The sequence below is a fragment of the Dipodomys spectabilis genome, unplaced genomic scaffold, assembly GCF_019054845.1.
Source record: "Dipodomys spectabilis isolate Male_0828 unplaced genomic scaffold, ASM1905484v1 ptg000158l, whole genome shotgun sequence".
NCBI lineage: Eukaryota > Metazoa > Chordata > Mammalia > Rodentia > Heteromyidae > Dipodomys > Dipodomys spectabilis.
This window is the reverse complement of record NW_024870835.1, coordinates 2,719,558-2,731,764: the sequence shown is the minus strand read 5'-3', so window position 1 is coordinate 2,731,764 and position 12,207 is coordinate 2,719,558. Positions and strand designations below refer to the sequence as shown.

Sequence of the window (12,207 nt, the reverse complement as noted above, 5' to 3'; positions counted from 1 at the left end):
ATAAGATGAGAGACTGTGCTAACTATTGGGATGTTTATTGCTTCCCCCTGCTTCCTAAGATAATGAAGTCAATTCTCACTTGTGTGCAAATTACCTCCCATGTTAATGGTTATAACCCTAGCCTTTGCAAGTATCTGCAGTCCCCTCCCACTTTACAACATTCAGTAGAAATGCTTTTTATTGGGATCCCAGCATCCAAGAGCAGGAATCACTTCAGGTCCCTTGGCACCCCAAAACCTCATCTCTTTGTCCATGTCTCCCATCATTGTACTGCTACAGTCATGGCAGATTGTGACAATTTTGGTGATAGGAATTAAGCGAATAGAGTAAATGCTTTAATGAACTGAATAAATAGCAAAGATAAACAAGTTATTATATGTCAAATAAATTACAGTGGAAAGAAAAATTAGCATAAATAAATAAATGAACAAATAATAGCAGGACAATTATCTCTGAGGAATGATGCTTCAAGGATGAATTCTTTTTAGAGATGAGTAGTTCTAAAATAAATGTACTTTATATTGTTGAAGTATTGCTGAATATCATTCAATAATGTAGTCCTCAGGCTAAAGGAAAAGCCTTTTGAAATAACCAATGATATATATTATGGCAGAATAGTCAAGAAGAATCACATCAAGATGTAACCCATTTTTTGTTCATCTTGCTTGAGAGTTTCTTCATCAAGAGTAGGCTCTTGTGATCTCTTGTCTGACAATTTCCCAGCCACAGTCACTGTATTGTTTCTCTTCCAGATAGAGAAAGATTCTTTTGAAGTACCTCCTCAAGGCCAGTGCTGGACCCTCAGTTTTCAGCACCGACTTTTCCTCTCTGGTCACCTGGACTAAACAGGTGCTCAGGTTCTGCAGTTGCTGAAGGAGTTCAGCGCGGAGTTCACGAAGGAGGGCAGGGTTCCAGGCGGCTGTGGCTTGTTCTGTGTTGAAGAGACTGAAGATGGGCTGCAGCAGCATCTGGAGGACAGACGCAGCCTGGGCCTCCGGCATCTGGCTGAGCTTCACCATCTCCCTGGGGAACTGGAAGTCCCTTCTGTCCTTCAGACACAAGACAGGGGAGATTCTCTTCATTTGCTCCAGTACTTCAAAGGTCTTCCTGCTAAGCAGGAGAGAGTTCTCAGGCAGGTGACAGCCCAGAGGTGCAACAGGTCCAAAGCTGCACAGCACCATAGCAGTCAGTAGAGGGCGCAGGAGAGCCATGGGGACGTGAGGAGGCTTCTGGCCTGGCTGAGCTGGGGTCTCAATCAACCTTGGACCCTGGGGTTTGTGAACATTTTCTGGCTCTGCTCAATTTTTATAGAGAAAACCCAATTTTCATTTTCTCTACATTTCATTTTCTCTGAATTTTCACTTCCTTTTTTTGTTTCTATTGACATGTTTGCCATGTGGCCTGAAATTTAAAACACTAAGACATGGATTTTCCAAGTGAATTGTAACTGTGCAACCCAAATGCTACCCCTAATCCATTGAGAAGCATCTGGGAGCCTGAAGTCTGGAATGTGCACATGGATGTATGTAAAGACTCACCTACCCTCCCGTGCATGCATATACTTTTCTCAATATGTATGTCAACAATACTCTTGGTTTCACAACAAATCTTCATCTTTGACCCTGACATCAATCCTTCCTTGTTTAACATGAGAAGCATTGATACTAAGGGTTGAATCATTGTTTCAGGATTCACTGCATCATTCAAGTAAAGAAACTCTTTAGAATTAAGAACAGACTATGCTTTTTTCTTCCTCAAGGAGGTTGCTGACTACTGGCTTCAGAACATTTCTCCTTCTAGAACACATTTATGCAAGTCCCTGTGACTTTGAGTTAATGGGTTCCCATGGTCAGGCTTAGGTGTATATTCCTCTGGCTGAGTACCATTTTCTGAGCTCTGCAAGTGCTCTTCTAGCTGTAACATTTCCCCTAACCCAGATGTTGGTTCTTTCCAGATATGTCTAGGTTTGGAAATTCTAACTCCAAGATAATGTCATTCACTAGGTAGTTGTTACATGTTGAAAGCCTCTCTGTTCTGGAGTCTCTAAAGTCTACTGGCCATGGTCTACTGGCCTCACTCCCTGCCATGTCTTTTGGACTTGTTTTGCTAGCGGTAATATTTTCTTGCTAGTCCAAAAAACAGATCCTAGATCATCATCTCTCTTGCCCCATGAGAGCATGTGAAAGGCCTTTGTTTTCAATAGTTTCCCACATTCCCACGTATCGAAGTGTTGAGTCCTCATTGCAAATAGTATACATTTGTTTTGTCTGTGTGGTTGTGGCTTTTCTCAAGAATGACCTTATTTGGGCTGAAAAGGTGGCTCAGTGGTAGAGTGCTTGCCTTGCATGCATGAGGTACTGGATTTGATTCCTCAGCACCACATAAGTAGAAAAAGCCAGAAGTGGCGCTGTGGCTCATGGGGTAGAGCACTAGCCTTGAGCTGAAAGCTGTGGGACAGCACGTAGGCCCAGAGTTCAGGCCCCACGACCTACAAAAGAAGTCCTTATCTTATTTGTATTGATAAATTACTTTTGTTTCTTTTTCATCTGTGTCTAGTTCTTATCAATACAGTGACAAAGAAATGCATGCCCCCCCACCCCCCCGCGCCGCCAGGGAGAAATAGCATTCTAAAATTTTTAGTTTATTTTTTGCACCTTTTTTTAATGTGCTGAAAGTTTAATGGTAGAGTTCAGCTACTTATACTGTAATTTGTAATAAACTACCATAAGTAGATAGGAGTATAAGAAAGGCAAAAGTAGCATCATTTTTTTCTACAATTTTCACTAATTTTTCTCTCTATTTCTATTTTCTACCTTCATAGGGAAAATAGAAAGCAAGCCTTCATTGTGGTTTGTGGTTTATAAGTAAGACTTGCCATGTCAATTGTCATGAAAGTGAAGAAAGGAAGTGAGGTTGGTTGTCACAGTGGCAATGTATATGCTAACTAAGTTCAATGCAGCAAAGTTGGGGACAGTGAGCTACAGCAGAGGCAAGACGGCAAGACAATGCAGAACTGCACAAAGCTGGGAAAATGGCTGAAGTTACCAGAACGACTCTCTTCAGTAGATTGCCTCAGCTTTGCAAGAATACCTAACTGAGCTTTCCCTCATTTTTTGGAGATCAGAGCAACTGAGTGGAAAAGTGGTCGTGTAACTAACGAGTTCAGTGGAGACTGGCAAACAGATTCCAGTCATTGCAACATTAGCCCTCTTTAAAGGATACTAGATATTAGCTGTGTCAGAGCCAGGCTAATGCACTCAGTACTCATCTACTCAGGCATTGGAGACTGCCCTTACAAACGAAGAAATGCACATAAAGGCATTAGATCATCTGCGAAGAACCCACTTTTAATATAGACTATATCAATCAAGAGACAATAACAATATGATTTATTTGATGCTAAGTGTGGACTAGTCACTGTTGTAGGATCTTTGATTATGTTGACTCATTTAACCTTCCATTTGGATGACACTCACATTTGTAATTGGTTAGAAAGAACACATTAGGGAAAGGTGAATTTATAGTTTTCCTAAAAGACTCAACATCAGAAATGGACAGAAGTGCAATGGATTCCTGAGCAAGTAGAAGTCTCCTGATCCCAAGAGCAGTAGAGCAGAACGGTCAGATGACAAAAGACCTGCATTCTACTTCAGATGTTTTAGGATGGCTGTGGATTGCTTTGTAGAGCAATTAAGTGAAGTAAGCCAGGCCCAAAGAAACATAGTTCCCATGGTTTCCCTTATTTGCAATAACTAGTATATGTCTGAGTCAAGCAGAAAAGGTCAGATAAGTTGATGTTAGGGAAATGAACCCTAAGATATGTATTCAAATGTTTTTTCTTTCATGTGATTGTTTCTAACACATTTATAAGATTATTTCTTTGTTGCTTTGTATGTTCCTCCCTCACGGTATAACCCCTGCTTTCACTGTATTTGATGTTGGTATAATTTGTGGAGAGGAAGGGAAAAAACAAATCGTTTAACTAGAGATACAGGTGGATCCATTGCAACAATGAGATGTACAAGTCGTTACGTTGAAAACGAACTTTACAACTTTGGTGGGCAGGGAGGAGGATTGGGTGTGAGGGTGGGGAGAGGATGGGAAGGGATGGGAAGGGGAAGCAAAGGAGGAGGCAACAATGCTTGATAAGAAATGTACTCATGCTGGGCGCTGGTGGCTCACGCCTGTAATCCTAGCTACTCAGGAGGCTGAGATCTGAGGATCACGGTTCAAAGCCAGCCCGGGCAAGAGAGACCATGAGACTCCTATCTCCAATAAACCACCAGAAAACCGGAAGTGGCGCTGTAGCTCAAGTGGTAGAGCATTTGCCTTGAGCTGAAGAGCTGAGGGACAGCGCCCAGGCCCAGAGTTCAAGCCCCATGGCCGACCCCCTCAAAAAAAAAGAAATGTACTCATTATCTTGCCCATGTAATTGTAACCCATCTGTACAGTATTTTCACAATAAAAAAAAAGGAAAAAAAAGAAAATGAAACAAAATGAATGTAAAATTTGAGTGATCTCTTCAATGAAATATGTTCAAACAACTTCAATAACGTGTGAACTGCCTAATTTTAAAAGCCTGCTTATTCTAGTGTTGTTTTCCTGTAAGCTTTGAACAAATAGTCCTGGACAATTTCCATGCTGAGCCTGCTCTAGCCACATGGATGCTAACTTTTCTCCTTTAGGTCCGTCCTGGTTCCCTGGAAGTTCCTCTTTCTCCCACTGGCTGATCTCATTCTCAAAATGCAATTCCATTTCTGAATTCCAGCCCAGCTTTACTGTTGCTGTGTGTGTTCTGACAGAAACAAATGAAAAATCTTTGCTTCATTTTCTCTTTCTATATAATAGTAGAGTTGTTTATGCCATGAAGAATTGGATGACCAAGATATACAACACTATCTATATTTATGCAGGAAGTGAAGTGTTTGCCAAGTTGGGTCTGGCTTCAGTTCAAATCTCAACCCAATTGCTAAGGGTGATTGTTTTGGTATCATTTATTTTTTTTCCGATGGGAATAACAAAGTTGATAGTTTTGCTCAGATTTATATTTGTATTCTCTATTTATTAAGCTTCTAGAAATATGATTTTGGTTTTGCAAATGTGATAGGATCTGAAATGAAACTCAGCGATTGCTGGCATGTTGACCTGCTGGCCTCTGTGCACAAATACAAATGAGGCATATGCACAGGGCCATGTGGATCTTCTCTTCTGGCCACACAGCACACAGTCATGACTGTCACATTGTAGAACTGCCATGGGCAACATTGAGCGTCTTGGGGCTTTGATGGCTGCCAGTGTTGGGATGGTGTTCTACTGCACGCAATGCCAGGCTTCTTTTTCCTTTGCTTCACACAGAATCAGATCAAGTGGGGTTTATGATGACCCTCTACAGGCCTTTATTTAAGTTAGATAAATGAATTTTTACAACATCTTAGCTACCATCTGAAGGGAAGATCTTCTAATACCCACATGTCTGCCTGTTCTGCTGGGAAGGCCTTGGTCCATTTCTTGCTAATGACTTTAATTCTTTCCCTGTAAACTTTTGTGCAAGAATTGCTGTCACAGTGTTCATCTGGGTTCTTGTTTGGGTTTTGCTGCTGCTGTGGTTGTCTTGTTTCCTCCTGCTGGAGAGCCTAATACTTGCTTGGTTTTCTTGCTCTGATGGTGCTCTCCCACTTGAGTCATGCCTCCAACCATGCTTCTTGCCAGTTATTTTTGATGATGGAGTCTCACAGACTTTTCTTCCTGGGCTGGCTTCAAATTGTGATCCCCCAGACCACAGGCTTCCACATAAGTAGGACTACAGGTGTGAGCCCCAAGTGCCTTTCTAGGGTTTGTCTTTTTAAGAAGCTGAATAGAATTATGAACAGAATTTTAGAGATTCCCTGGGTTTTATTGGCATCATCAATATTATTTTTCAGCACTGTGAGGAACTGAATGACCTTAGGGTAAAATGTAAATTTACAACAGATACTAGAATAACCCTAACCTTTCCAAGAACTCTGTGAGCTTGAAGGCTGCTGTCTGGTATGAGTACCACCTGTGCTGGGCATTGTGGTTGTGGGTTTTGTCAGTGTAATGACTCTAGGACTTCAGAATCTTCCTCCATCTCCTTTCCTTCTGATTTGAAATAGCTCTTATGCTACTTGACAGTTGATACAGTGTTCCATTCCTTAGAAAAACCCAAGCTCCAGAAGTTGCCTTAGGCAGGTCTAGTTTCCTTGTGTGTTTTCCAGCTGCTCTTGGATCTTCCACCCTCTTCTGGTTTCTAGATTTGCACTTTAAAATTTCTGAGTCTCTTGATGTCATCTCTACATAATGGAATCAGAATGTGGAATCACTGGATGTTGACCTTGTGTGTGTGGCTTTCTATTTATACCGTCTTGGTCTATGTTGGCCAACAGGTGGTGATGTTTCTCTGTAAAACTTTTACATTCAGAGTCAAATGGTGTGGGAATCCTAGAGCTCTGTGGGAGGTGACTGGGTGCAGGAAGTATGAGTGCATGGAAAAGGGCTGAGGCCAGGTAAAAATGGCTATTTGTTGAGTGCTTATCCTATGTCACAGAGTTGTGAGCATGTCTGGCCCTCTGCAGTAGTCCTGTCAAAAGGCAGGAGTGCTTTGTGATACTACTCAGTGCTTCCTGACGTGCTATTGATCTGATCCCAAAATTCCCTCAAGCTAGCTTCTGGACAGTCTGCGCCTATGGAGGGGGAGGATAGGAAAGACATCTCAGCTTTATTCATCTCTTGGTTAGACTCATTCCCCGTCCCATGGCAATATTATCAAATACTCTCAAGTGTCGCTGTATGGGCATTTCTTCCTCCATTGCCAAGTTATCTGCTGAATGGAGCTGGAAATAAATTCTGCTTTCTGTCTCCTTTCAGTTACAGCTTACTCTTGCATCATCATAACAGAAATATTAACTCATTTCCAAAAATAGTCATCAGAAGAAAAAGAAACCGAGCTCCTTATCTATGAGTTTGTGATGAAACAGGAACTTTCACTAGAGTTTTGCTTTTTTGGTTTGTGGCCTTATACACTTAAAGAGAAACCACTGACCAGGTACCACTGGAAAAGAGAAACCGGCTATATGGTTTTGTAGGGAAGGTTAAATAGGAATGAATGGAAAGATCTCTCTAGATATTTCATAGGAAAGAGAAGATGGTTATTGTGATATAAAAAGAAAAAGAAAAAAATAATATTATCTAGAAGAATAGAGCCATAGTAATGCTCCAAACAGCACAATCAGCAGGAAATTCTACAGCCCATTTCATTTCCGTATGACCCTCTAGATTTTTCCTATAAGATGCCGTTTCTGAACTGAATATAGTCAGACTTCCCTTTCATGGGACATGTGCTTGTTCTTCACTCTTCTACAGATCTCCGTTCAGACTTGGTTTCTTACTTAAGTGATTCTGTTGAGTTGGCTGGTGTTCCACATTTGAACCATGACTTCCAGCTTTCTTTTTTAAACTTAAAAGGATGTGAGGTTACAGGTGACTAATGGGACAAGTATGGGAAAACACTATTATAATATGTATCTTCACCAAAAAAGTAAAAAAAAAAAAAAGGTATATTTTCGGGAATCATTATGATCATCAAGAAGTATGCTCTTCAGTCTGAGAAGTATCTCTGTGCCTTTTGTGAGTTTTGACTATCTTAAAAACACACCTCTAAGGTTGTTGGCTGCCCTAGTCACACTTAACCCCCAAGGCCAGGGCTTCTATATTTTATCTCGGCCTTCCAACACTGCACAATTGCCTTTTGTTTCTTTTAGGAAACATTCGTGCTGGAAACATGGGGAGCACTTATAAAAGATGCTCTGCAAAGCATAGATGTTAATGGTCTTTGCTTTGTACCTGTGCTGCTCTGCTCTGTTGGACAAGCACTGAGGTGAATCTACCACAGGACAGAATTGTCAGCAAGGAGAAAGGAGAGAATGACAGGAGTCCCATGGGACTTCTACCTAACACAGGAAGGAAGTTGTGATTCCATGAGGGTGGATGGGGCCAGGGGAAAGGGTCAGAGACAGTGACTAAACTATGCATTTTCTGCATGTCCTGTCCATCATCTGTATATTCCTATTTGAAGATTCCCATTTATTCAGCAAATATAAATTGAGCACTTCTTTAAAATCTAGGATAATTTTTGTGTATGTGTGTATGTGCATTAGTGTGTATGTGTGTGTGTGTGTGTGTGTGTGTGTGTGTGTGTGTGTGTGTATGTGCTTGTGTGGTCTGTGTGTCAGTCCTGAGGCTTGAATTCAGAGCCTTTGCACTCACTGTCCCTGAACTTTTGTTGCTCAAGGCTAGTGCTCTACCATTTAAGGCACAGGCCTACTTCGAGCTTCCTGATGGCTCGTTGGACATAAGAGTCTCACAGACTTTTCTGCTACCCTATCATCCCCGCCTGAGTAGCAAGGATTACAAGCATGAGCCACTAGCACCCTGGAAGTCTCTGGAATTAAAGAGTCTAATTATACTCATTTATTTAGAAAAGCAAGATCCAAACAATGCCCCAAATCGTGATGTAACTAAAGATGGTAGAGGAAGAATATCTTTTCAGGAGTGGAAAATTCTTTGTTAAAAACATGTCTAAAATACATCTTTTCCACTGAAGTATCTGATAAGGAAGGGCATTGTATCCAGAATGCACAGAGAGCTCAAGAAACTAACCCTCAAGGAATCAATAACAGAATTAATAAACGGACAAAGAGCTAAATAGAGACTTACCAGAAGAAGTAGTAAAAATTGCACAACAAACACGGGAAGAAATGCTCAACATGTCTGGCCTTACAAGAAATGTGTATCAAGACAATGAGGTACCATCTCACATCTCCTTAGGGCAAGGTAGGAAAATAATGTGTGCTCAAGTCTCAGAGGTAAAGATCTGGAAGATTAGAGATCATGGGTGTTCCAGGCAGAAGTATGAAATACTTCCCTCAACATAAGAAATGGAATGGAACCAGGGCAGCAGGGCTCCAGTGGGAGAGGGCAGGCCAACAAGTGCAAGGTCTTGACAACAAAATCCAATATTCAAAACATCTTTTTTGTTTTGGTTGGTCATGAGGCCTGCAGTCGGTGCCTGGACACTGTCCCTCAGCTCTTCAGCTCGAGGCTGGGGCTCGACCACTTGAGCCACAGTGTCACTTCTGGCTTTTTCTGCTTATGTGGTGCTGAAGAATCGAACCCAAGGCCTCATGCATACAAGGCAAGTGCTCTACCACTGAGCCACCTTCCCAGCCCCTAAAAAAGTTATGTTTTAAGAAAGTAACCACAAATAGTAAAGCGTTCAGCGAAAAAGCCAGTACAGCAATGACTGAAGATCAAGGCTGAATTTCACAAAGGCAGGGGAATGGCTATTTCTACTACATTCATTACATTAATGCATCAATACATTCTAATACATTAGTGAACTGCCTCATCTTTTTAGAGAGCAAGTACACTACTTTCTTCTCATTAATGGCTTTGGGATCAGTCATGTGGAGAAAAGGGGGAATCCAACCAACCAATCCAACCAACCAACTAGATAAGCTTATCTAGTCCAACAATGTTATTATATTAACTATAGTAAGACATGTTACCCACCATGCAAATAAGGCATATTTTTAAATATTTGGAGATTGGTAATTAAGTTTGTAAAGATTTTTTTCTTTTTTTTCTGATAATTTTACCAAACTGAAAGTGGATAGTCTTAAAAGTCTAAAAAGACAAGAGGCTTGTCTTTGATCAGCAAAGACTATTTATTGTGTCAATTGTAAATAAAGTGAAATAAACTGGAGTGTTTATCATCGCTTAAATATGGAATATGGATATTCCACATGGCTCCAAGTCAGAGGAAAAGCATTTCAATCCCAGCTCTGTTCCTCACTAGTTGCAAAAATATGTGTAAGTTATGAAATAATATGGCCCAGTCTATGACATTGGAGCAATAGGAGGTATAACAGAAGGCTTCCATGATGAGGTAATACACAGGCAAAGCATTTAATACTTCTTTATTATTAGAGGGGCAACAGATACAATTTTCAATTTCTGGATGTTCCTCATGATTTACTTTAATAGAATCTGGCCTTAGAGGGACTTCAACCACTCATTTGTCCACATGGGAATGATCACAGAAAACAAATGGCATGTGCAGTTGACTGACTACATGTGGAAAATAACTGAGCTTTAATCACCCAGGGTAGAAATTTGGATCAAAAAGATATCTTTATTGCAAGGATATAGTAAGCCAAGTTGGAATGAGTACAAATGTCTACCTAGATTTCTCATTTTGTTTTGTCTATTTTATTTCACTGGTAAAATTGGTTTGACTACTTTGCAAATAAATGTTTTGGTACAGCTGCAAAAAAAAAAAATTAAAAAGGACCCAGTCATGGTAAGGGTGGTGAATGTTACCTTGTCGGAGGCTTCAGCTAGTCAATAATCCACTCACTCACTGGAGACTGCCTTCACACAAAAATAAGAGGAGAATCTGATGATCTTTAAAGTGTTTCTCTTAATCTGAATAATACATCACTACTATGAATTGTGTTTCTGTAAACAATACCAGAAAAACTAATACATAGGCATAATGAACCAATCGTTGCTGGTCTAAAAATATTAGAAAATATTGAGTCTGTCCTCCAAATAGCACTGGGCGTGTTGTGATGACCATCTATAGAGTTTTGGAGAAAAACCTAAATATGGAGGGATGGATGAAGTATTCCAAACACACCCAGGATTTAAGATCACCACCTGGGGAAGAGTTAAGATAATTCCTTCATAAACCTTGCCAGCGTCTCACGCCTGTAATGCTAGCTACTAAGGGGGCTGAGATCTGAGGATGGGGATTCAAAACCAGACCCAGCAGTAAAGTCTGTGAGACTCATCTCCAGTAACCTACTCAGAAAAAGCCAGAAGTGGCATTGTGGCTCAAATGGTAGAGCACAAAGAGGCTCAGGGAGAGTAGCCAGGCCCAGAGTTCAAGGCCCAAAGCTGGAATAAAGAAAGAAAAAAGATGATGGCTTCATTGAAAAGGCTTATAAAAGTAAGGAACAGAAAAGGATTTAGGAATTACTATCCAAGGAAAAGCTGCACTTTGACATCATGAGGTGCTGAGATGACAAATGATATTGATCCCACTTCCAATACCAGAGTGCTGTTGTTCATCCTTTTGCAGAATGACAGACTAAAACATAACTGTTTCCAAATGTGATGCTCTCCCATCTCTGTTTCTCTTGGTCTCTAGTTCCTTTTAGTATTTGAAGATTGGTAAATTGAAGTTTCCTTTGCTCTCTCCAGACTGTTTCCATATCCCATCATAAGATCTAAGTTTCCCCTTGTTAACTTTGACAAACGGTGATTCTTGTGCATTGCAAACTCATGTACAAAACTAGTAGTGGCCATGCAGGCTTAGGTATCAACAGTCAATTTATATATTTTCTGTCTTTCTGAAAGTCCTTCAAGAAACAATCTGTGACCATTTTGTGTGACCATGTCATCAGATTTCCCTTCATATTGTATTGGCAAAACAAGGTTCTAGTTTTTAGATTTCCTTCACTGAGAAAAAGCAAAGATACAAAAGGATGGAAATTGTGTTTGTTAAGTTCATAACTGTCCTCTGAAGACAGCATGCAATCCAGTTTAGAGAACATCAGTTTTAATTTTTCTTTCACATTTTTTCTTACACATGCGTTGTAAATTTTTCTTCCACTTCCTTTGTAAACACTGTTCCACTGAGCATACCATCTCCCCATCAGGAAGAAGCCAGCTGACACTGATAAATGGAGAAAAATGATGATGGGTGAATGACTTCCACCTGCCTTCATTTCACATGGGCTGAAAGTTTCCAATGAAGAATTAAACACAAACCATAAACTTCTTTATCAAAACTTTAATGTAAAAAGTAAGGCATCAATTACATTATAAAACCACAATATAAAGGTATACAAAATAATATGTATATATAAATATAAAATAGTTTAAATCTGGTACATAGTTAAATAAATAATATTTAAATAGACGGATAGATATACCTCTATGGATGAAAGGGAAGAGAGTTTAGAGAGTTGAATACAAAGGAACCAACACTTCTGAAAACATCTAACACATTCACTGAAGTCATGTCAAATGATAGCACAAATGACAGCTTCAGAGAATGGCAGAGTCCGCTGAAGGGAGCTACTGTGTTCCATCAGTGAGGGCCATTTCCAAGAGAAGTAGAGC

At 40.3% G+C, this 12,207-nt stretch overlaps 1 protein-coding gene across 1 annotated transcript; it reads right to left on the bottom strand.

Annotated features, from left to right (window-relative positions):
• Positions 1-680: 680 nt before the first annotated feature.
• On the bottom strand, positions 681-1,477 carry LOC122118941 (interferon omega-1-like). The gene has a single exon (XM_042692901.1). The coding sequence runs from the start codon at positions 1,209-1,211 to the stop codon at positions 681-683; it is 531 nt and encodes a 176-aa protein (XP_042548835.1). The 5' UTR covers positions 1,212-1,477.
• Positions 1,478-12,207: the final 10,730 nt, after the last annotated feature.